The sequence below is a fragment of the Dicentrarchus labrax genome, unplaced genomic scaffold (assembly GCF_905237075.1).
Source record: "Dicentrarchus labrax unplaced genomic scaffold, dlabrax2021, whole genome shotgun sequence".
NCBI lineage: Eukaryota > Metazoa > Chordata > Actinopteri > Moronidae > Dicentrarchus > Dicentrarchus labrax.
The window spans coordinates 12,766,807-12,793,373 of record NW_026136702.1 but is presented as its reverse complement, the minus strand read 5'-3'; the positions used below and the strand labels follow the sequence as shown (position 1 = coordinate 12,793,373).

Here is a 26,567-nt window from a genome sequence, read left to right as displayed (position 1 = left end):
TGGGAGGGGAATTGAAGCATGTCTCTATGCATGCGCAGCTTCCCCTCAGCACTATCTTTAAAGACCTGCCAATCTTATACAGCTGAAATTCACTTTTAACTGGCATCTGCTACCAAGTCAGTGAGTTGAGACTATAAATGCTAAGATTCCCTCCGTAATGTGGGAACTTAAACATGAAACTACAAGGAGAATCCTCTTAGCACGATCAGTGAACTGTGTAGGAAGAAAGCTGGATTTACACCCCCTCTTTAAATAAATGTCTTTTGAAAAACATGTCAATTTGAAAGGCAGTATAGTAAGAATACTGTTAGAGCAAAGTAATTTGCACTGAAACATTATGCACAATGTTGAGAGCTCACCTGAGAGCAACGTCTCCACGGTCCTCCACTTGAATGAAATCAAACTTTTCTTGAACTAACTCTGAAAGTTCTATAACTATTCACTGACTAAAACAAAACCTATAATTTCTATTATTGAAGGCACTGTGATGGAAAACAATCACCCTTGCAATTCATAAAGATTGCATTATTTGCAATAACAGATTGATACAGCTAAGTATAGTAATGAGTGGTGGGAGTATATAAACAGTAAATATTAATATAATGCCGCATACAGCATTCAAACCGCACAGTCTTGAAGAGATGGAAACTCTTTACAGTAGAAAATATGTTGTGGGAATAAATACAAAATGCATAACTATATTTTGCAAGTAAAGACCTTTGAGCTAGAAAATCATTTTCAAATATTTCAAAATGAGTTTTACTTCTGCTCCATTTAGCAAGAGTTTGTAAAACTGTTCGAGCGGTCCACACCTCACTTTGGCACATCATTTATCAGTAACAAAAGTGTTATGCTGTTGTACAAAGACTTTTCCACCACGCTGGTCCTCTGACAGTTAAAAGAAACATTGCCTTTTCCACATTACAAGTTTCCTCTTGGCAGTGCAGCTACAGTTAACTGAAGACGGGGAGGCCTGAGGGTGTTCGCCTCAGTGCTGGCTGCTCATACCTTCTGTGTCCTGGCCCCAGCTGTGGGTTAGCAAAGAGAGGATTGCCATTCCTGTCCCGAGCCATCTGACGAGCCACCACCCCCGTTGCATCTTCTGTCAAGCCTTATTGCCTGCCCACCTGGACAAAAAAACGGGAGAGAGGATTTTTCATTCATGTCTCACTGAGCCCTCCAGCCCTAATACATGCACATCTGTGGCCAGCACACGCACACACACACACACACACACACACACACACACACACACGCACATCTACCTGCAGCATTATCATCAGGTCAATATTTTTGAAGAACACATTAATCTTATAATCCAACTTTGCTTACAGTAAATAACATAATCCACTGGATTATGTGAATTGATCTGAATCTATGCAGTTACTTCTGGATTACTCCCAAAATCGACTGAATTTTCTAAAACACAGCGATAGTTTGATTTACCATCCACGCAGATCCAAAACTCACTGTTAATGTGTAAAATCTCTATTGTAATTTGCTTGAAATCTATTTAAGGTGAAACCTTTCCTCACTTTTCCTTGGAGGATTCAGAGCAAGAAGCACTAATTGTCCCCTTCCCTAACAGTTAATGCAAAAATATTTGGTGTGCCAGTGAGAGCACAGCCAGTCTTAAGTGGGTGGCTCAGGTGGACAGTGAGCTTTCCCTTTCCCAATCAGTCTGTTTTGTTGCCCACTAGAGCATGTATCCATGCGACAGGTTATAGTGTCGTGACTCATGACTTCAGGACTGAAACTGAAAAATTTTGATGGAAGAGGGACTAAATACAAACATGCTTTAATATACTCAGAATAATGGATTATGCAGTGAGGTATGAGAGAAGCTTCTCTGAAAAATGTGATGTGACTTTTTTCTAGTCTTATCTATTTACAATCCATTTCAGATTTCAGTGGTCAATTTAAGCTGAACACAGCCTCCACCCGAGAAAGAGCCAACGACAAACTTTTTAACCAACTATTTACTGTCTAGCGGGGGTGAATATTATGTTAATGGAATAACTGCACAAACAAACAGACAAACAAAACATCTTTGTATAACGAAAATCACAAACAACCACCACCAGCAGACATTCACTTCCATAAATTATGAACCAAACTACTGACAGAGGGGATTTACAGTAAATACACCTATTCGGGCTCTGGTGGAAATCACAAGCAAAGCAGTGTGCACAGATTGTACGTTGAGCCTTGTCGTGCAGCGCACACACAAATCCATAGCACACAGCCTCCACTCTGAGCTAGAGGAAGGCAAGTTGTCAGTTCAAGGAATATAAAGGATTTTTTAGCTTCTATCTGTCTAAGCTATTTGATGTCACACCTTCCTCACAAGGCTTACTCTCAGAGCAAGCGATAAGCTGTGAAATCAGCTTTCATGGCATATGCTAAGGGGACAAGAGGGGACTCACAAGCATCAACATGATCATATCAAACACTGTTTGACAAAATCAAAATCTCTAATGTATCAGCATTTCTTCATTTGCAAGAACGAGTCCCCCCCATTTCTCTATAAAACAGATTGTAGAGTATGTATTTACTGCACTTGCTTTCTCACAAATCTGTGCAGCCATTTACCTAAACTAGGGATGTCCGATAATATCGGACCTATATTATAGCGTTAGCGCTCTTTTCAGTATTAATACAATGAAAGTTGAAGTTGTTCTCTTATTTTGCACAGACAGTGTTTACATTTGGAAAGCCATGTTGCATTTATGTATGCATCCAGTGGGGCATCACAATACAATTAGGCATAATGTGTTAATTCCACAATAGGAGATATGTTATGTTGTTACCTAACAGTTTTGGTGTAAAAAGCCTGCATATATCAGTATCGGGGGATATTGGTAACGGAAATTGAGAGTTGGACAATATCGGAATATCGGATATCGGCAGAAAAGCCAATATTGAGCATCCCTAACCTAAACACATTTTACACCACTGAACCCCAACAACAGACATCCTGCATGAACACTCTGCGGACGACAAGAGACAGCTGTGTTCTCTTCTCTTACAGTGCAACAACAAGAGTGATTTCACACTGGTTTCCTATTCTCTCACTGCCTTCTCATCTCTCCGGCTCCCAGTGGTGTTCCCTTTTGAAGCAGATCTGATTTCCCACATTCATACATCTATCTTTCTTAAGAGGCCTGAGTAAGATTGCTTTGATCCCTTTCACGGGAGAAAACTCAGTCAGACCTGCACAACCAGCCACCCTGAAGTGGGAAGATATTTCTTTCCATAGCTTCCTCCAAATCTCCTCTTGGTTGACATGGGAACGCTGCATCTCATTTACATAGGCTAACAACGATGTGCCTTCAAACTTAATGAACAGGGAACTGAAGAGATTGCTGACCAAGTGCTGAAAGAAAAGCGTCTCCAATATTCTGGTTCCAAACAGTCCTCTTATAATGGCCCATGAGTCACATCATGAGCAACTATCCGTATTTTTTAACAACAATAAAATGCTTTGATGAAACCCAAAGGGCAACAGTTCAATTCCACTTCACTTTAAAGCACTTAATGTAATCGCAATCAAACCACAACTCCCTCCAAGTTAAAAAGGTTCTGCCAAATAAAAATGCTTGCCTGTATGTCTATACAGTGCCTCTGCCATTATATGTCTTTGGTGAATGGGAAAAAGTGCTTAAACTTAAGATGTAGGGGGTGGTCGAGAAAGAGCAGACGGTGTTAAAGGTAGGGTGGGGAGAGGTGAATGAAGCAATCACAGTTATGGATTACACAGAGAGTGAAGATGCAGTTCTTTATCCCCTAAGTGCAGGGGCTTTGCGCACCCTGAAAGAAAAAAAAAAACAAACAGCTTGTCTCTCTCTTTCTTCCTCTGTCTGTGTTTCTTCGATTGTCTCTCTTCCGGCATCGAATTCTTTTCCCACTTCTTCCTGTTCGTGTGCTTTGGTGTTGACAGACTGTCAGAGATGTCTCAATAACATAAATCATAACTTTTTATTAACTCTTCAAAGCCAAACATGTCATCAACCAAAGGAACCATTGTATTATTTGCTGGAATATCACTGGAGGTTTGGTCATCAGTTTTGATTAAAAGGTATATCAATAGCTAATTTACCTTGCAGCAGATTGAACAAGGTGATTGAACAGATTGAACAAGGTGAAAAAACGTTTCAATTTTAATTTTGCAATTCACGATTTCAAATCAAGATTGTGATTGAAGGCATCCATAGTCTACTATGCAACATTTAATGTTCTGTTTCCCAACTACACATAAGCTCACAGATGAGCCCTGCTACGTGAACAAACCAAAAGAGGAATGTAGGCAACCTGATGGCTACGCTGACTGGATAAATTACTTCACATGGCTGTTCCACGTGTTGTAAGCAACTGAGCTGTGAGTACTTGAAAAGGGTTATTTTATGTGATCTTTTGACTTCTGTTACTAACTTCAAATTAAACTCTTAATTACTGTTTTGAAACCTGTGTAATATCTTTAATGCAATATTGTGTTTTAATGGTGCAAATGGAGAGATTCATAAGCTATTAAAAGTCTGGCTAATAGTCTACAGGACATTTGAAAGCTGAGAAAAAAGATTACAATTTTGATTATGTTTTGGCCAGATGGCCCACCCTTATCACAATTGTACCAGTGCACCAACTGGGATACTGTCTATGCATGAACAAGTTAACAAAACATTACAAAGTTGCTTTTTTTTAAGTGTCTGGAGCAGATAAAACTCTAGTCTTCCAATTCATACGTCTAATAAAACGTAGAGTCAAGGCGTTGTTTATGTGCTCCACCATGTGAGTCATCACACTGGAGGGTGTCATCTGAACAGCAGAGCCACATAACTAGCAGAATTTAATCCCCATGCCCATATTCGGCCACTGTCTATGATGTAAAAAGGACTGTGTGATAAATAATTATGTTTATGCCTTTAAAACTTTTAATTTAATTGCCTGTTTTCTCATTTTCAAAAGCTAATTTTAAGTTAGTTTCGTTTTAAAGAGCTTTTGGGTTTTTGTGTTCATATCCCAAAAAAAAAAATAAACCCAGTTTGCGCTGAAAAATAAAACTTATTTTTTTACTTGCACACAGAGTAGAGAGATGTTCTCAGGTCAATACCACTGGACTAAAAATTCTACCTGCACAGATTGTATCGCTAATCGGCAGCTAAATGTTCCCGTCATGTGGAGGCTCTATGACACTTTGTAGAGCTACTTTGTCTCCATGAATTGTTTTTCCTGTTTTATGTCAAAATACATCTATTCAGCTCTACAAAATAGCTGACATTGCCAGTCAGAGAATGTGGATCTCAGATGGTGACCACTGAAGCGGTGAAGTAATGACACCTTACTGTTGTTTTCCAGCTGTTAAGTGGAGGTGTGGATGCTGCTTCTCTTTGATAGTTGACAGCGGAGGATTTTTGAGTGGGTCAGTCTAAAACCAGTGTCTGTTAAATATGTAGCAGCACAGTCATCACTGTAGCAGAACAAAATGGACCAGAAGCAGAAAAGCTAAGATTCACTGACATAATCTGACTGATGTGCCACTCCAACATTCTCTTATCTTGACTGTAACATATTTCTCTACAGTCAATACTTGTGCTGGGCTTTGTGGTTGAAATCAATATTAGAATATTTAGTACAAGGATATTTACCAATAGATAAGTATCATAGTATGGCAAATATTACATAATAACAAATTACATAAAATAATTTGATTAAATAATCTTCTGCTACAAGCACAGAAGAGGGCTCCATTGTTGTGAATTACATAAGACGTAAAACAACAACTTGGTAGCTTTTATTCAGTTTGTTCAAAGTCATTGCTTTTTGATCAGAAATGCCTATAAATACAGTACATCATGAGCCGGGATTAATTCCCACCAAAAGGATTTGACAAACTAATAAATTCAATTTCCTCAAATTAAGTACCTACAATTATCAAAAGTACTGTCCTAATGCAGGGATACTCAACTTTCTTTGCCCGGGGCCCACTTTTGGAACATGACAAGAAGTCAGGGGACAGTAAATAAACAAACATTAATATGATTAATTAGTTAAAACGAATAAATGTCATTGATATGGCAGAATAAAATGAATTCAACGTCTTAATCTTTTCTTGCTGACCTACCAGGCGGGAAAGCTGCACTCAAACTAGCATGTTTTAACTCACGATGTTGCCTGATATTAGCAACCTTGCATATAGAAATTGCAATTTGGCAAATTAAACACAGTGGTTTATGATCAGTATGAGGTGGCAAAATAAAGGCAAATTCATCTGCATTTAATTGCCTGTTTACATCATCAACCTTTCGACGTTTGCTGTCCTCACTCATCTTTGCCAAGAGGCAAATGCATTTGCAGCAGCCCCACGTAGGTCAGCTGTACGTGAACTGTCTGTAGAAATCAAGTGTCACTAGACCAACAGATTGCTGATAGGCTAATCTGCAACTTCCCACCTAACAGCCAAGGGACATAACTTAACATTTACTAACTGGAATAAACATTGTGAAATAGAAAATGGTCAGAGGGCCACCTGACACGATATCGGAAGCCAGATTTGGTCAGCAGGCCTTAAGTTGAGTATCACAGACCTAATGGTTAAGGCGCCAACCACAACAGAACTGTTATGTGTTGCCTCTGCTTTGAACTTTGAACTGTCTACGTTCACTAACTCTGTCCAGCTTGTTCCTGTTGAAACTGTTTTAGAGAGGTGCTCAACCAACTGTACGATCATTTTGGAAGCTGTTTGTGGTATTTTTGAACTGTACTGCATTATGAAGAGAGGTAGTTCTGTTATTTAGCCTACCATCACTAAATTGAATGTGAAGAAATAATAGAAAATGCTGTCTATCCATCCACCCAACAACAAAAAACCCCCCCAAAACGTTTTAATTCAATCATTTCTGCAGCTACACATTTTGTGTGTACTTTACTGTAATGTATTTTCCACCATTATAATTCTATACTTTGAAATACCAAGTTCCACAATGTTTTTCCAAAGAGATACAAAACTGAGATTTATAGTTATAGTATAGTGGTACAGCGAGCTTGTCCAGGTTGTGGAAAGCAGTTGGTGACACTGAATTTCCTAACTGAACTGAAACTTCAGCAACAAAGTGCCTCATATGCTAATTCAAGAAAACATTCATTTCTCAAGAGATTTGACACCCTCATCAATCTTATATCAGCCTCCTCCCTATAGTGCAGGTAATGAAAATCGCAGACTCATCAGTGTTGAGAAGCACCGGATTACATCTTAAGTGGCTCGTTCCCATCCCCATTTACAGTACAGAGCCATGTCATCTGATTGATCAAGCGACCAAATGAAAAACAATGTACTATAAATTATGCAAAGATCTAAGTCATAAAACCTGGGAGATGCCAGCAGCACATGGGTTCATAAATGAAATATCAGACACCATTTTACCCATAATGTCAGAATGCTCACACAAACTGCAACACAAGGAGTATTTGTTTAATCACCATGTTTACAACCTTATTACATCCCAATTATAATGATAATAGCAGCAGACAGTCTTGTCATATTCATATTTAAAACACCTGCAGGCAACACTCTTTACCCTTTTACAGGAACACGGAGAACAATAAGTTACAATAAATGGATTGGAAATAAATTGCGCTTTTTTTTTGAGTTGACTGTGATACCAAACAAGCAACCACAAGAAAAAAGGATTGGGGAAAAAAAGTGTAAAATCAATAAGAGAACAGCACTGAGGCAGGTAAGAAACTGGGTGCTTTGTAAATTATTTCATGAGATTAAAAGCATTTGATTGACAGATGCTGTGTTTGGTTCCCTCTCAGTGCCTTCTTCATACAGCCAAAGACCAGCATCTCAGGTGAAGTGGAAACTAGACTTCCCATCGTATGTGTGAATGTAAATGCCTACATGTTAGCCCTGCAATAGCCCAGCCTTTTGCAGAATGCATGCTGGCTCCACCTGCACTGTCAGCTTACTAAGAAATATTTTATGTAAAAATATGTCTTATAACCACGCTTGTCACCCCTTCTGGCATTCCCAGAAGACTCTTCCACTAAGTTCACTGTCCAACCATGTCACACTTCACATATATTTCTCCCATTACAAAATGCCTCCAATTAAGGAAATACAGACAGCTCAGGACAAAAAAAATCACACAGCTGCAAAACATGTTCAGAGTCTCAGCTGTCCAGACTGACTGAGTTGGCAGAGCACCAGTGAAAAGATGTTATGCATAATTCCAGACATCTAAATAAGAATTTTCTTCCTCAACAGATGGTATTTTACGCTATGATATGCTTATATATGTTGTGTTGTGAGCTTTCTGATCAACATATGACTCATGAAGTATCACCTAAGAAAAGCTTTGAGCTTGGCAAAGGCAGGACTGATGCAGTAGATGGCAATGTTAGAAAATACAGTAGTAATGCCATTTTAATACTTTTACAGGAATCTAGCAAACCGGCCACCCTGTGTTTAGTGGAAAACCCACTCTATCCATTGAGCGTCTAAACACGAATAACGTAACGTAAGTAGTGAGCTAGTACATAAGAAATGGGCCGTTATGGTCTTAGAATAAGGCCTCCCAGCGCATCAGTCATTACAGTAAATGACCAAAAAGTCTGAAAAGGTTACGTCAGGCATGTAATGTCTTACTTCAGACTGTAAGTTGATCTTAACTTGGAAACAGCCTCAAAATCAAGCACGTAATATACCTGTTAGAGTAACATAACACCAACTGCTCAGCACTAGTGTGTAACTCAAAACTGTAAACGAACCTGACACTCTTTTAAGCGAGGCCACACACAGATGCACATGTGCATGCATGTGCACAAAATCCACAAAAAGAAAACAAAATAAGTAAAGCAAATGTTCAGTCGCTTTGGTTAGGTGTGTGAGACCAGTGCAGTTAGTCATACCTACTGTGATATGTAATCAATGCTGGCAAGAGGCTCTAATATTGGGAGCAGTTAACCCCAGCTAGCAGACTGACCTGCATGGCTCACACCCAGATAGAGATAGCATTCAAATAACAAACAAAACAAGATCAGGCTGAACATCCAGGTAAGCAGCTGGTGCTCAAGCCTTATCTCTGTCCTCCTCTGTGTTTATCTATACAACACACCTACACCAGTTCACAGATACCAAGACCATTCATTAACTGATTACTGTAAAATACTTGATCATTGAGCACAATGAGACTTTTGAGAGGACACAGTAACTCATGCTCTGCACTGCTGGGCCAGACGCTCCCTCCACACACCCCCACAATTTCAGCTGCACCAGGCAACCTTAGTTTGCTATGAGAACTAATTGTTTAAACTGGACCAGACATGAGTAAACTGCAAACATTATGCTTGTGTTTAGTAATGGTCAGTGATGTTTGAACTAGGGGATCCAGTTCCCTTTGAATGGAGCACTCACTTGCTGCCATTTAGAAAACAGCTTTTTAATTTGCTCTTAAAGTCACAGTGAAATGAAAAATGGCTTTCATACCTCATTAGTTTTCCCATTTTCCATGCCATGATACACACCTATTTAACAGTAAATGCCAAATCTTAGTTTTACGTCCTCGAAAGAGTGCATCTTTAATGGTTTATCTTATGGAACAGAAGTCCAACTTCAATCAGTAATGTATTTTGGCAAAATCAACTCGGATACCCCAATCAATCCTCTTCCTAACAGATATTAGATTGGTTTATGCTTTTGAATGATCACTCCCTGCATTATTCCCTGCCCTGATCGTTCATTACAGTATGACAAATTAGGGAAGCAAGACAATCTAAAAATGCTGTTTACTGACTATTTAAGCTTTAACTTATTGCCTCATGAGGGCAGAGAGAGGAACACAACCAGAAACTGAATAAAAGCTTGGCAATTAATCAACATAATAACATATCATATAGGCCTGCAAAATTATGGCTGTTATTACGACAAATATTCATCCTCCTTTAAAAAAAAAATATTGTTTTGTCCTACTTTCTGATTATAAATGCCAAAGAAATTATACATATATATATGTTAAAGTAAAATAACAAAGCCACAGCAGCATGCTGTCAAAGACGTGTTGTTACAGTACAATATAATGTTGATGAAGAAATTGAAGAATGAAGAAATTAAAACACTTACATGTAACTGTGACCTGAAAGTCAAGACCATATAATAACAGTTTGATCAAAACAAAAGCCTGAGATTGGTTAGACAGTGTACCTTTGAATCCAATGCACCTGATTTCACACACCAAAGCAGAGCTATAGGTGCAAAGTGTTAGTTTAGCCAACCTGTGCAGCCCACATCTTATCCTGATACAATTGCACAAATGTAATTTTTACCCTGGTCCTAAAGGGGGCATTACAGTGTATTAAAATGGGATGATGGAATATGTTATGCCACACAATTTACTGTAAAGATATATATATTTTTTTATATATATATATATATATATATATATATATATATATATATCCACTTAAAGCATCAAAAGTAATCACATTATCACTATCAATATTATTTGCATTGGCAGTTTTGGTAATGTGCTGTAGTAAACCCCACCTGGATTTCTCTGAAATTTAATTTACTTGTTTGTCTTTAATCACAAACACTGCAGGTGCTTCCCAGTGTAGGATGATGTAACTGTTATTATAATGTGAGTGATTCCTAACTGAGTGCTCATTGTATGCATGGGGGTGGCTGTGAGAGCAGTGATCTCAATGTGCACTTGACACAGAAATGAAAAGCTATTATGAAGTTAGTGTTCACTCAGTTTTCTCTAATTATGTAACTTTTCTCCCCACCTCTGTTACAAGGTGTATTTTATCATATTCCCTATGGGGAAGTGTGCTGAGCTGACTGGTGCTGGTGCTAAACACAGACATAAAGGTTGGGATATTTAGCCTGGGTATTTCAGCTGGAAACACTGACCCTAATGGGAAAATGTATAAACACCATTATGTGCTTTTGCAGTGCTGCTAGCAGGAAATAAAAGATTTAATGTAGGCCTCAAGGGCTCTCATGATTATTGTGATGGGCTAGGGTGGTTTGAACATGATAAACCCTTTGCACCTGTTTATGCAATGTACTTTCCCAGAGAAAACTATACTTGTTCCAAATAGAAGAACAAAGAGGTAAGAAGAAATGAGTGCTCCAGTGTTTGCCATGTTGCATATTTGCAGGCATAATAAGGATGTATTCTAGATTAATGGCAATGATGACATACTTAATAACTAAGTTAAGATGTGATGAGGGTGACCAGTATCAAATGATATATCAGGTTATATATATAGTGGTCAGCCTCACAGACAAATCACCTAACCATCACGCTATGGCTGTTGGTCTTTTTCTATTCCTCCCTAAAACCGACCACCTGACAAAATAGCGGCAAATATCTCTGCATCTTGTTGCGTAAACCATTTATATTGGTGGAAAGCTTAGACACACACAGCAATGTAGAAGTGAAAATAACCTCCTCAGCACAGAAATTAAGTCCGTGGCTACAAAAGTACTGAGAACTGACAACATAAAAATTTAAAAACCAGCACTTTCTCTCTGATCACCAGCCCAGTATACTGAGCGAGTTTAGCGCAAGACAAAGCTTTGGTTTGAAGGAGGAAACTGTCCCAGGGTGACCCTGATTGGCCCTGCTGCCAAACAGCAGCAGAGCAGCACAGCACAGCGTGACTATGGCGGGCTATACTGGCTCTGTGAAAATACAGCCAACGTAACAAGCAGGTGTAACCTGATGAAGATCATGTGAAATGTACAGTACTAGTGTTATCATAAAATAAATGAAGGGACAGTTGATTCTGCACTGTTTTGTTTTAATGACGTGGAATATGGCTAAAACATAGTTATAGCTAGAATCACAAAGGGGCTACAATGATATGTTACGGCACATTTGGATATGGGCTATTACATATTACAAAGCAAAGCAGGATAACATATGATAAGCAGTAAAGGGCTGTTGGCTTTTATTCCACAGTATTATCTAGTGTCAGGGGAAAGTGATGGCTGCAAGACATGAAGCAGCTGAGGAGAAAATCAGGATGCGGATATGGATGAAGAGCAGTGGTGTCAAGAATATATTTAGATTTTTGTTTTGTGGAGTAAATCTCAAGCAATGTAGAAAATAAATTAAAAATTTTAACTGTACACCAGTAGCTCTGTGGTTTTCATTCTTTCATTTTATTGAATAACTTGTAATAGGAAGAAGTAAACCTTCACGCAGTGCAATAAAGTAGATAATGTATTCAGCTACATCTAATGTCAACAGAGCCCGGTGGTCCACTAAACCTCTCATTTTCTCTAATTCAGAGCGAGTGAGGCACAGATCTCAGAGGTTCTAATCCCTCTGCCTTAGTCATCTCATGACCACACTCTAAATCTCTAAACCCTCACTGAGCTCAGTCCATGTGGGTGCCACGACCACTCTGTGCTGTCTGCTTAGCATCAACAATGCCCTATCCATGTCACAAGGCGCACTGCTCTGCACAATAGGAACCACTCAGCCACATGTTCTTAAACACACGCAGCTGATGCCAGACAAAAGAACAGTCTTGACTTTTTGTAAATCTTTCACCTCAGTGGGTGACTTTTACCCCTGCTAATCGCAGCATGGCTGTGATTGTCACAGGGTTTGTCTCAAAGCCTCCAGCACATAAAAGAATGGCTAATCCTTCCACAGAAAACTAAAATCCAAAAGGGAATGTGTAGAATTATTATGTAGCATGTGGTAATTTCTGGTTTATTTATCTAGATGAGCAATATTGACGGAAAACAAAACCACAAGAAATACTTGACCCAAAATTGTCCAGCCCAATGCATTGGTTAGCTTAGATATATTGGTATCTGTGTATGTGTAGGACAATAAGTGCAGTACAGAAATGCTAAACTATATGGCATGAGGTCATTTCAAAACAAATCTATGCTATGCTAAGTTATGCTTATGTTATGTTTTCTTTTTAAATATCAGTATCGATATAAAAAATCCAGTCCAGATCCAAATTGGTTGGACTATAATTCCCTGCTACAGAATGTTTCAGTTGGGTGCAGTTTGTGTTGCAAAAACCTGGAAAAGAGTTCAGAGTACTTGTAACAATGCAATGACTAGTGAGTTGACTACTATACTATGCATTGCCATCTTCCACTTGCCTGCAATGTAGGCCTCAATAAGCTGAAGGAAATAGCTTGTCCCTCTATCTGGTCTTCCAAGGTCAGGGATATCACTCAATCAATTTCAAAAATCTATATCTGGCAGCTGCATTATGCCGTATGGATTTGAAAGATAGCCTCTGAGTTTAGACATCTCAGTTATTCTTATCATTATTATTATTATAAGTTACATATAAGCTATGGGCTCAACCAAGATATGTAAATTAAAACCTACATCTCCCCTTTTAAAAGCTTGCTTAAGTGGTATGTCAGCCATCACACAATGCTATCCACTCACCTCTGTAACCTCCTTTGACTACTTAAAATGCTTCAAAGGATTCTGTGATGGCTGGTGTAAAAAGACAGAGTGCACTCATTTGTATTGAAATGGGTCTTTTATGTGCCAACACAGCTCTGTGAGCAACATTCGGGTGAATATATGCCACGGTGATTCTTCAGAAATGCAGTAGAAGCATAGTAAGGCACTGCCTGGAAGCTTAAACCCAAAGGGCATCTCTGACCTCAGGCCAATGTCCTAAAGATACACTGAAGCACACGCACATCCAGGGAGATTCAAGTACATCAGAGGCTAGGTCATTAGAAGAACAGACAAGACAGCCAAACCACTATAATGCTTAGTAAGCAAGCTATCAAATGGTATGAAAGACATTGTTTTGTTTGTTTATTAAGTGCACTAATGGTGCTGGACACTGAACATGTAAAGTTTATAAAGGCAAAGGAGTAGAAGGTATTAGGGAGGGATTTATACCTTTGGCTATGATTTTAGTAATGATGATGTAACAATCTTTAGGTATTTAGTTTAAGATGGTTACATTTCAATAGAGGTTTAGCGGGGTTGAGGTCAGAGTAAGAGTCTGTGAGGGTGGCACTCGGACAAGGTAGTGTGGTTTTGCCTGGAGCAGAGTAGGAAATTCAACAAAGCCATGGTTCAGTTGCTTTTTTTCCTCATGCACTCTGTTGCATGTGAACAGGTAGTCCTTGCCCTCCACAAGAGATGTCAGGATGTGATTCTATATTTATTTACATTTACCAAAGAAAAAACTTCCAAATGGCTAACTCATTTCCATTTCCACATATACTATGTCTTTTTCTTAAGAAATCAATTAAGCAAGCAACTACAAATCATTCTGCAATTAAACAAAAACAATTAGTAAGCGATTCTGGGGGAGTATTAGTGTATTACATGTTATGTAGTTAGTTACACATGTGGTGTACTAGACTGTAATGGTGAGAAACGTGGCTGAGTAAAACTTTTGGAAAGTTCAGCATATACTGTTGTCTCCACTGCATAGCACCACAGGGTGTAAAGCATGGCTCAAGGGAATTTCTGCAGTGGTGACAGGCACCACAGATGTAATGCCAGCCATCCTCTAGTCAACAGCTCACATTTGGAACACAACCAGCCTGACTAAAGTCACAATAAATAAATAAATAATGGAAATGCCCTAATTTCACATTTCAAATAGGGTTTTTATTGCTTCAACTCAGCATGGAGTGAAACACAAATCAAACTTCAATAAAATTCTCATTACCCTGCTGGGATTTCATATCTAATCAAACAAACAAAAGTACAATGTAATAAATCAATTTAAGTTTGATTGCATTGCTATCAAATGTAAGTATATTCTACTAATTAGAAGTAGAATATTAAATTTGATAGCAATATAATGTGTGAATAACTTTTAAGTTTAATGGGCTGGAATTCACAAGTTTTGTTCATGACCACGCCTCTTTATTTCCCATCACAACAGAATTTTAATCTTGATGATAAGTGCTGCATTCATTTGTATTGGAAGTTTCGCCATTCCTGAGTTGGGAAATAATTTTTCCGACTTTGTGGGAAATAATGTGGGAGCAACATGGATGCTACAAAACAGATGTGTTGTATTTTAATATTTTTCAGAGTGTTACAAAGACATTGATAGCATACCAGAGGAGATTCACGTTATCAAACGTGCTGAGACGGTTCGAAACTTTATTTTGTCCCAGACTTGTTGCTGCATGAGTAACCTACATTCCCTAAAACCACAAAAATATTGACTTGTTATCAGGGTTTGTGCTATAGTCACTCTACATGGACAGCAATTAACTTAAATATTGTATTACACGTTACATCTGAGCAAAATGTATAGGTTATATTAATTTGAAGTTTGGAATAATTTTTCCGATTATTCTGGCAGCACTTGAATGCAGCATTTCCGTTACGTCTCCCGCATTTGTGTTCACATGTTGCGCCCCGGTTAGTCTATCGAGTCGATGTGTGCTGCGACAGGACGACTGAATCTGGTGAGTTAGCGATCACATTGTGTTTTAATATTTGAATTTAAAGTTGTCACTGTGTGTTAGTTGGCTGTTTGAGTGGTGAAAAATTTAGTTTTAACCAGCTAAGATTATATGCTAACGTTCGTCACATTTTAGCTCCAGAGTAGAGAAAACAACAACATTTTAACCAGTTAAAGACATTTTCTCTCTCCATAGTCCATAGATTTAGCTGCAGTGGCTGTTTGTGAGCAGTAAAAACGTTGTTTTAACCAGTAATATGGATATTTCCATTTGATAGAGACCAGTTAGCTCGGAAGCTAATGGAAATTGCAGTTTACAGCAGTTAAATATTTTCAACTGATTATTTTTTTAGTTTTTTTGTTTTTCTCTTTCCATCTACTGTGCTGGAGAGTGAGCTGAAGTTTCCTAATTCTCCTCATGGATGCAGCCTGATTAATCTGCGTTAATTTTTCTATAATTAATCGAAATTAACATGTTACTTTGACAGCCTTAAAAGTAATTAAAAACTGTGGGGAAGTCATGGAATGTATTTCATAACTTTATGTGATTTAGTTATGTCCACTATCTTGCAGACCACGCAGCCAACAGACATAAGGTGCCTTTGTCTTCGGGGACTGCCAGTCATCTTGGGGGATGATCCCTCTGAATTCTTCAAAACCTTCCCTGTAAGTAACTAAATTTGTTGTAAATGATGCAGGTGCATTGTTTCTTTAGTGATTAAAGGTTCAGTGTGTAATATTTATGGTGACGTATTAACAGAAATGTAATATAATACATATAACTATGTTGTTAGTGCTATATAGTCACCCTATGAAACGAGTCGTTACGTTTTTATTACTTTAGATTTCGCCTTTTTATGTACATATACCGCGGGTCCCCCTACACGGAGGCTGACATCTTCCGCTGCAAAGAAGTGATTCGCCGCTACTAGGGATGCACCGATCCACATTTTTTCACTTCCGATCCGATCCCGATACCTGAATTTGGATACCGGCCGATACCGATACTATTCCGATACCAGAGCTGTGTTTGCTTAATATAATTATTATCATTATTGTTGATTTTATATGAGGCTGAAATAAACTCCTCTCAACAGGCAAGTATGATATGTACGTATGTATGCATGTATGTCCCAAAAGGCAACTTGAGGTGAGTATAAGGTCAGAAAAGGAAGTCAGAAAAACAGGAAATCCTGTTAACAGGAAAAATCCCATCCTGAAAACAAATATGCAACTGTAAGGGTTTCAATTTTTTTGTCATGTCAATATTTATTAAATTCCCAAAATGTCAAATATTTGAGTCTTGAAATATAAGAAAAGTGTAATAAGTGTAAACATCTTACACACACACACACACACTATCAATAAAACAGTGTGCATCTGAACAGCACAAATCAAGTACACTGGCTCTTGTAGCATCAACAAATCAAGGTTTTAAAATGTCAATTATCTGAAATATAAGAAAAGTGCAATAACTGTAAACATCTTACACACGCACGCACGCGCGCGCACACACACACACACACACACACACACACACACACACATGCACACACACGCACACACACACACACACACACACTCAGTAATCCCTTTAGCTTTCACGTTGTCTGCCTGGAGTTTAACTTGTTTTTGGAATGACTCCAGAAGTGATTCCTGACAGCTCGCCTAAAAAATCCTCGTGCTGTTTCGTGTGGTGCTTTTTTTAAATGTTTGATTGCGTTCGTAGTGTTGTACGACGCGAGGGAGCTTCCGCGTCTCTGAATTACGGCTTCGCAAGCATTGCATTTTGCTGTCTTGCTCTGCGGTGTTTCTAGTGTAAAGTATTTCCACACAGCGGACATGTTGGCTAGCCACAATGCTGCTCAATGCTATCCTGCTAGCTGGCTGCAAACTGCGGAATGGATTTCCTGAGCGGAGGCGTGTCTCATAACTCTGTGTCTCATTGAGCCGCGCCTCTGTTTAGGAAATCCATTCCACAGTTTGCAGCCAGCTAGCAGACTGGCCGGCAGGAATCACCTGTGGAGTCATTTCAGCAGACAACGTTAAAGCACAGACATGGCTCATGGATATCGGAAATCTGCGCAGGTTGGATCGGGAAATTCCGATACGTGAATTACGCTGGTATCGGTCCCGATACCGATACTGGATCGGATCGGCCCCATCCCTAGCCGCTACTTTGCGAAGAAGAAGGCAGATGTGACATAGGAGGCGGAGGAAGCCGTGTTTACTAGTTGCTAACTTTGTTGTGTTTTGTTAGTTTGAGAAGTTATATTTATTCTCCTTGTCTGTTTCTTTCTGTCAGGACGCAAGTGACAAGGACTTGTACAGTCAGATGCCAGTGGGAATCCTCTGCATTGACAAAAATCCTCAGCTCAACTAGGGTTGGGCGATATGGGCAAAAAATAATATCTCGTTATTTTTTCGGATTTTGGCGATAACGATAATCAGTCGACATCCTTTAAAATGTGATTGGAATTGTCTGAATTAGGGCTTGTGTCCACCAAACGCGTTCTTAGTGCTGAGAGCGCTCAAAAATTCATTTTCCGAGCGCCCTGCGGTGTTAAAAGTTGAACAGATTTCAACTTGAAGCGCTTCGCTAAAAAAGTATTTTCGAAACTAAACCATTTCCATGCCAGAGAGGTAGACCCACGTCTCGGCACTAAAACATCTGAAGTACCGGTAGCTTCAGGGACTGGAGGTGCTTGCGTTTTCTATCTACCATCACAATGCGCTGCTAAACTGTTGCAAGGAGGATGCTAGCGAGAGGTCATGTGATCATGTCATGTGATCAAGTAGGCCCACTAGTCATGTGACTGAATCCTGCCATTCTGTAGAGAGCATTGCTGCACTGTGTATTAAGTGGATGTGAGGAGTTTCCGCGTGCGTTTCAATATTTTTGGTTATTTAAATACTCGATAATGGAAATTTGCACATCGTCAAAACAACAATGACAATATTATCGCAAACGATATATATCGCCCACCTCTAAGCTCAACCCATCCAGAGTAGGCATCGTCTTGGAGGTGGTTGTGATCATGGAGGAGCTGGCCAACCTACCGCAGGCTTTTTTGGAGTGATTTATGCCTTGCACTTAGATTACCCTAAGTGCATGAAAAACACCTTCCAGTTCATTCAGCAGGTAATGCTCAACCTGGGCAGAGGTGAGCTTGCACCAAAAATCCAAACGCTGAAAAATCAACTCTCTGTCTAAAACAGTGTTCTGAAATATATCACTGTTCCAAATATCAGTGCTTGGTTCTGTTGCACGTCTAAAATACCCTGTTTACTGTTTTGCACTGTTTGTGATATGTTTTTAAATATTTCCACTGTCTTTCTGATGATGATCAGATGATGGTATTTGTACTGATCTAGCAGTTTGGTTCCATCCATATTGCTAGGCATGTTTTATGGTTTTATTGTGGTTTTATTATTAGCAGGACTTAGGGTCCTTGTAGTGCTCCAGCAATCCTGTCATAGTGGGAGCATGGAAGACACCGGCATTGTGCACATCAAAGGTAAAGTTGTGGTTCCACTTTCCAATTCTTGCATGTAGAGAGCAGAAGAAGTTAACAGAGAAGAGGCAGTCTTCTTTCCCTTCTAAAATATGTTATATACCACCAGGGTCAACCAAAAACAAATAATATGGTTTAAAAATGTTTCCTGTGTCCCAAGTTAAAATAAAACATGAAAAGAATGTACTTTTGTGGTTGGCTTTTTATTTTCTTAATTTAGAATTTCTGGTTTAAAACAGTTTAATGAAATAGAATTTTGTTTTTTACTCTTAAGATACTAGGTGGAGTAATTGGGTAAAGCAATTAAGATTACAATGTTTTTTTCTCAAATTTTTTAAGTAAACTCAACTTATCTGGGTTTACAGTGTACAGTGTAAGTAAACTAAAAATTGGGCCAAGACACATTTTTTTTCTTTTCCAAGAGAGATTCAGCAAAGAGCCAATAGCATCGTACTGGTATTTCTACTAAATGCCTTTCAGGGGAGGAGAAAACTCTTAACAAATGTTGATTATCTAGTTACAATATGTGATATGTGATCTACAGTTAATTAACAAAGAGTATGAAATCCCACGCTTTACCGATGTTTTTCTGCTTGGCTTCTGTACCTTTATCTCTTGTAAGCTTATTAAAAGTGACTTGTTTTCTAGTGGTGTCGCAATTCTCCAAATCCACAATTTGATTAGATTTTACCTTTTTTTGTTTTTATCACTGACAAAAGCTATGCCATTGTTAGACTTTTGAGTCTTGATTTGTAAAGATAAACAGAGCATTTGTGTTATGCCCTGAGCAGAGTTTTGTGAAACGCTACTTACAAAAGATAACTGTTACTGTAACTGCTGCTAGAATACTGTAGTGTCAGTGGACAGCAAGAGTCAATAAATAATATCTCCAGCAGTGGCCAAGGTGTCAAGCTGAAAAGTGCAGCTGCAGGTTACTGCTAAGCTTGTTGTCTCTGAAGAGTTGTTATTTTGTTTTGTTTTTTTGTTGATGTTCAAAATTGAAAGCTAATTTTGATCCATTTTTAATTTACAATTGAAATTCTGACACACTTATTATTTCATTAACACACCATGTGCTGTTCATTTTTGAAGAGAATCCATAAATATGAGTAATTGTATCGATCCTTGAGCTATTTCCTTTGTTTAAGTTCTCTCACTCTGGAATTGCAAAGGTGAGAATAAGGCTTAAACTAAGAACTGACAGCACAGACACTGTTACTGATGGACTGTAGAAAGATAATGTTACATGGTGTGTTTATATATTTAATTTCTTATCTCACATATAAGTAAACTGGCATGCACAACTTGTGAAATTATAATTCTCAGTAATGAGGACAGCTGCAACAGAGTTACGAGTGGGATTGAGACAATTTGAGATCCACCACTCAAGAACTGTGTGATTAAATTAAAATAGATATCCTCAAACTACACAGACACCATTCCCTGGTGCAGAGATCAGATGATGTGTCAATCGCCCGCAACACACCTTTCTCTTTGACTCATTCTCCATGCTCATTGCAGCCGGTTATACTTGTTCAGGACTAATGCTTCCCATTCGCCGTTTCATTCCACTACAGGTGGCGGATATGAAATAGAGTTTACTACCTCTGATATCTTACACTGAGCTGCTGATCTGACAATGGTATTCTTGCTGTGCAGTACCTGCCCTTCCCCACATGGAAACAGGGAGGAAAGAGGTGGTAAATCATAGCGCAGGCTTACAACCCACAGCATCTCCTCCGAATCCGCAAATGAACATCATTAGAAATTGAAACACCAGGAGGAAGGTGAAAAGGAAGAAAAAGCATTTCACAATTGCTCCTGTTTCCTCTTCCTCTCACTATGCACTTGGGCCCAAATCATTTCAGGCATCACTACCCACGAGTCTCTTATCAAATAATATTGAAATGGTTACCCTGAGGTGTCCATTGTGCATATGAATAAAGTGATATTTGCTGAATGATAAGTAAGTTATGACAGTAATGTACTGTGGGGAAAATATTCTTTATCCTGTGATGAAATCCCATTTTTAGAACTCATCCTGTTTCTTCACTCTATACCTAAGAGCAAAAATTTGAAATTGAGAAGCACATTTTCTATTTTGATATACCAAATCCAAGCCTGCTCTACAGTGCTAGCCTGTAAGCATTCACCTAATGACTCCCTTAAACTTATCTTGCCTGTTTTGTTGAAGTTCTGGTGTTTTACCATGTTTAACAAGTCTGGACAATATCTAGCCAAACTTAAGAAATATTATTATATGAACAATGGGTCAAATGACTGGGTAACAATTATTTGCGGGTTTGTCATTGTGAGCGATCTTTTTCACACACACAACTTTGCATTTGCCCACAACTCTACTGTAGCGTCTCTCAGCTCATTGTTTCAGTTTTCTGGAGTGCAACTTTGTAGTTTTGGTTTACTCTCAATGTTCTCATCAGTGTGGCCTCCAGATGTGCAAAAAGGCAATTGTTTGCCTAACACATTGGCTAAAACAACTTTAAAAAGTCATAATATGTCGGTGCCGTGGTTAAAACTTGTTACACAGCCCCCAAGTGCCAAAAAAATCAATAAATGCAGATTTAAATAAAACCCCTGAGGGAATTTTTTCTCATTTCATCGCTCAAAACACAGAAAAAAATTCTGATTGAATCAAACAGCGTTTAAAGGATACAGCAGGCAATATTCTGTGTTTTTCTTACTGCCAACAAATTCAGAGAAAAAACCAAAACCAACAATAAATTGATTCTGCTAACATGTATTGCCTGTGAAGCCAAAGCCTGATATACTGTAGCTCATTCCTCTGAGGCATGTCCAAAAAACTATTAAAAACACATCAGTGTAACACACCATTGCACTGGGTGACATGTTTCTTCATTATGATCAACATGTGCACAGTTTATTTTGAGTCAATCTCACATATGTGGTCCCTCTGCTGTAGATACTCGCTTGCTCACCAAATCTGCAGCTGACTATAGTCCCCAACAAATGCACAATTTACTCCTGTATGAGTAATATTTGTTAAAAATGACTTACATGGCATTTTTTTTTAGACATGCAAGTACATATGTGTGACCTGCTTTTAAAGATTTACATCGTCAGTAGGAACCAAAGACAGGCCACCTTTAAGTAGCTTATGTTACACATTTTAGCATTAGAGAATACTAAAAGCCTAAAAGTAGACCATTTTTTAAACTCCCAAGATTGTTTAATGCCTTTATTGCTCAAGGGCTACACAATTAGTGCAGTCTTATTTGTGTCAGCACCAGAATGCATTTTGTGTAAAGCACTGATGCAACGCAGAAGATTAGATCATTAGTCAGTCATGGGAGTGTTGCAGGCCTTGTTAATTACCGTTTTATCACTCACACACACACACACACACACACACACACACACACACACACATATGCACACACATCAGTCTGGTGTGAGTGCATGTAATAAAGAGGTGAAAACTAAATGAATGCAAACTGCTGCTCACCCAAAGCGATCCAAGCACCAGGTGCCTTCAGCTATGTAACTGTGGACTGCTGAGCATTGTATTTCAATATTGAAAGATAATGCTGAGGTGGAATAACATGGAAAGCCATCCAGTTCTCTAACAAGCTGCTCCGTCTGAAATAACGTGCTACATGTAGTGAAGGCCGACCACCCAGTGGAATGATTAGTCTCTTTTTAACTTCCACCTGTATGAACCACACCCTGAAGGCTTTCCTCTCTATCCTTTGGTATGAACAAGACACTCCATTACTTCCAAGGATAATTCACCACTGTCTAATGTATCCCCTCTGGTTCACTCCAGGTTCACTTCAGTTACCAGAGTATTTTATAACGTCTTTAGTTCACCCTATTAATACTTAAAGACAAGAGTGCCTTGAGCTTTCTGTCTTCCATTATGACAATAAAAATGGTATATGCCTTTTACCAGTCCTGAAGCTCATAGCAGAGGTAAAGACCTCATATCAATCAAGCAGCAACCAGCAAAGCTGAGGTGCAGAAGTATGTTATTATGTAGTTCCTCGAATGGCCACCAATCACAGGCTCCAAGAAAACCCCAAAAGAAAGTGCTAATTTCACACAGTCTTGTTCATAAACTCCACTCACAAACAGATGTCAAAGATATTACAGACATATTTTTATACTTCTTGGGTATCTGACACAATGTACCAGGGAGGTTAGGCCTTCAACACAAAATGAATCTATCAAGCAACTATTTTGATAATTGATTAATCTTGAAAGTCTCTGAAAAAGTAAAAATTGCCAAACAACTTTAATTTCTCTCCTTAGAATTTTACCTTTTTTCTTTCTGTTGTGCAATCATAAATTGAACTTTTGTGGGTTTTGTGCTGTCGGTCATAAACAACAAGCAATGTGAAGGCATCACCTTGGGCCTTTAGGACATAGCTGCCTAATCATGTGATTCCTTATAGAAACTGCCCACTAGAAGTAACATACAAGTCCTTGTATAGAAGAAACTGCAGGACCTCATCAGGCTGCTTATCTTTCATCTTTTGACAGTTATGTGCTAAATGCGGAGGTGTACAGAAAAGCAATGACACACACGCAAGCTAGGTGAACATATGGTACAGAGGCTATCTGACGTTGATTGTCTAACATGCAGGGGCAGATGTCTAATTACACACTATCAGGGTAGCATTGGGCGGCTGTGGCTCAGAGGCAGAGCGGGTTGTTCCTTATTCAGAAGGTTGTGGGTTTGATCCCTGGCTCCTGGTGCCACATGTCGAAGTATCCTTGAGCAAGATACGGAATCCCAAATTGCTACCAATGCCGTGCATCAGTGTGTGAATGTGTATGAGTGTTAGTTTCTGTTCGATGGACTTTGCCATCAGTGTGTGAAAGGGTGAATATGATACGTAGTGTAAAAGCACTTTGAGTGGTCAGAAGACTAGAAAGGCACTATACAAGTACAGGTCCCTTTACCATTACCATTGCCTGTTAATTAATAAATCTGTGAAGCACCTAAACTACCTGTGGATTATACTACAAACATTAAGGCATTAGCTCATACGTGGTTTCAGACCAGAAGTCCTTACTTTTTTTGTACGATGGTATTTATAGTTACAGGCACTTGGAAAGCATTGCTCAAGAGTAATATTAAAATAGTTGAACAAGAACAGCACATCTTATAACAACACCTATAACATTAATGACTCCATCCACAAGTGTCACAGCAGGATACACCCATTTTCTTTTATTTATTAAACTGACGACCCCTGACTAAGTGACATATTTTATGGATATTTCATATTATATTCAAAATTGTACAATTAACCCAAACAGTGAACTCAGTAACTGCGGGTGACTTGGATACATTTTGAGCTGATTACCAGAAATATCAGCCAGCTGTGTTTTATTACACCCCCTTAAAAGCAAAAAGCCTCACAACCCCCCACAAAGCTTTGGCAACCCCTAGTGGGGATCCCGACCTCGAGGTTGGGAATCACTGCACTAGAACATGGCAGATTGTCATTAATGTTATTAATTATGCCCATGCTTTTGCTTCTATGACATAGTATGCCACACGTATTTAGCTTTATCCTTTATCCTTCATAGCTTGGTTGGCTAAACTGCAGTCCTAATAACCTTTGGGCTTATTTTTCTCTTAGCTCTGATGTTTTGTTAATGACCATGAGGTCTCAAGGGGAACAGTCATGTAGAGTTGAATTGCTTTACACATGATTACTCTACAGGGTTCTACTGCTGTTTGTGACATGGTGACACATGGTGTACAGGCACAGTGTTAATTCTGTGACCTTAAACCAAAATAATGCAGACTGGTGAAGGGTTTTAAAGCTGTATGTGTGTTTGGTGTGTAAAGTTTCATTTAGTAAAGCTCATTATCAGAGCAGAAACAACTATTCAAAAAGAAATTCCAAAAACATGAGATCACAAAATGATGCGATAATCCATCTTGTCTGGCTTCAATCTATGCGATTGGGGCTAAACTATGTAGTACTGGACCAATCAGCGTCCATTAAGGAAGCACTGAAGGCTTCTCTCAATGGAAATGTTGTTTTCGCTCTTCTCCCGAGTGGCTTCGGGAAGACTACATTTTGGTTCCTTGATCTGATTGGCTGAAGTTCACAGTGATGGAAGGTGATAGACAGATGGATCCAATCACCTGCCGAGTATCTTTTGAACAGACAGGTTAGTAGGTGCTGTAATTAATATTAAGGCTATTTCTAGCATGCAAAATAAATTAGGTGATCATATGCCTCCAATTTACCTCAGACACCTGTAGAGTCATAAGCCACAAGAACCACTTACAGGACTCTATAATGCTGCTTGGTTAGTTGTTGGTATACAACTTCTACAGGGGGCATGGGACATTCCTTTAAAAGTGAAATGATTCTGCAGCAATTTTGGACATTTAAAACGGTTTCTAAAGTCTAAAAAGAAAATCAACCTTTTTACATTTCTATGTATGTACTGAGGCTGCGAATAGGCGTTGAGTGAGTGAATTAAGTTTTGAACAGGCGTGCATTGCCTCCTGCAGCGCGATACTGCTCACACTCGCAGGGGGAGGGAAGTTATTGCACGCCAATCCTGTTCTCGATGAGAATGCCGGTATTCATATGCATATGAGGCGAGATACAAAAGTCACCTAATAAGAAATGCAGCTGTCGACGCTCAGCCGGTGAATTGACACTCATCGAGGTTTCCTCACAAAAAAAATCTATTTCGGTAATCACTTTTATATAGCCTAAACCAATAGAAAGGTTTAAAAAACAGCTGCAGTCAGGCTCTGCATGGTCTGTCAAACCAATTACTGTATTTTGCAGTCGACCACAGGCATTAATGGGATATCACCTTTAGATAATCCGAAGTGGACGCTGATGCGCTCAGTCACTGTTTGAAAACTTCACCCTCCAGAGATTAGCGGCACAGATCATGGCAGAGTTGAGGTGAACGGCTGCGCCTTGCCAATGGATTACTCATTTCACGGCGGGGAATCGACATGATACGGTGCATATATTGGCAAAGCAAGCGTCCTAAACGAGCTCCTGCTCCCTGGTCAAACAGACAATTACGCAGCGAGAACGTTAACTGGGCTACAGTGCGTGCGCGTATCGTAACGCGTATCGTAGTCGTGCGCCTGATAATATAACGCCAAACGATAGTCGCCCAGAAAACACATTCACGTCTTACCATGTTGTGGCTCCAGAAGTACTTCACAAAAACCCCTTTCGGACGACAAAAGGAGCCACAAATATCCGCTGTTGGAGCAGCTACAGCCTGCTCACACGGGCACATCAGCACACTGCTGCCCCAGCCTCTTTAGCCCGACAACTCTTCACCAGAGGGCTGTGTCCTGGGTGTAATGCGAGCACACTGCACAGAGCAGCCCTGTTCATCTCTCTCTCTCTCTCTCTCTCTCTCTCTCCCTCCCTCCCTCCCTCCCTCTCTCTGTGGACGTGACGTGTGAAGCAGGTAATCTTATTACACCGGTCAGTAAAGGTGAGCCCGGCTAAAGCTCCGTTGCCCCCATCCCCCTCATATCTGCTAGATATGCACCTGAAGAACTCAGGTATGCCCCCTGAGACAGATTATTATTATTATATTATATTCAACAGCCTATCTTTCCTT

The 26,567-nt window shown here is 39.3% G+C and overlaps 1 protein-coding gene across 3 annotated transcripts in view; it reads right to left on the bottom strand.

The window, feature by feature from the left end:
* Positions 1-26,567, bottom strand: part of pcdh15a (protocadherin-related 15a) — a 212,625-nt gene that overhangs the window by 146,958 nt on the left and 39,100 nt on the right. For all 3 annotated transcript variants that reach the window (XM_051376201.1, XM_051376212.1, XM_051376221.1), the window contains exon 3: positions 1,009-1,127. In XM_051376201.1, coding sequence (XP_051232161.1) covers positions 1,009-1,099 — 91 coding nt within the window. In that variant the 5' untranslated portion in view covers positions 1,100-1,127. The remainder of the gene's footprint in view (positions 1-1,008; positions 1,128-26,567) is intronic.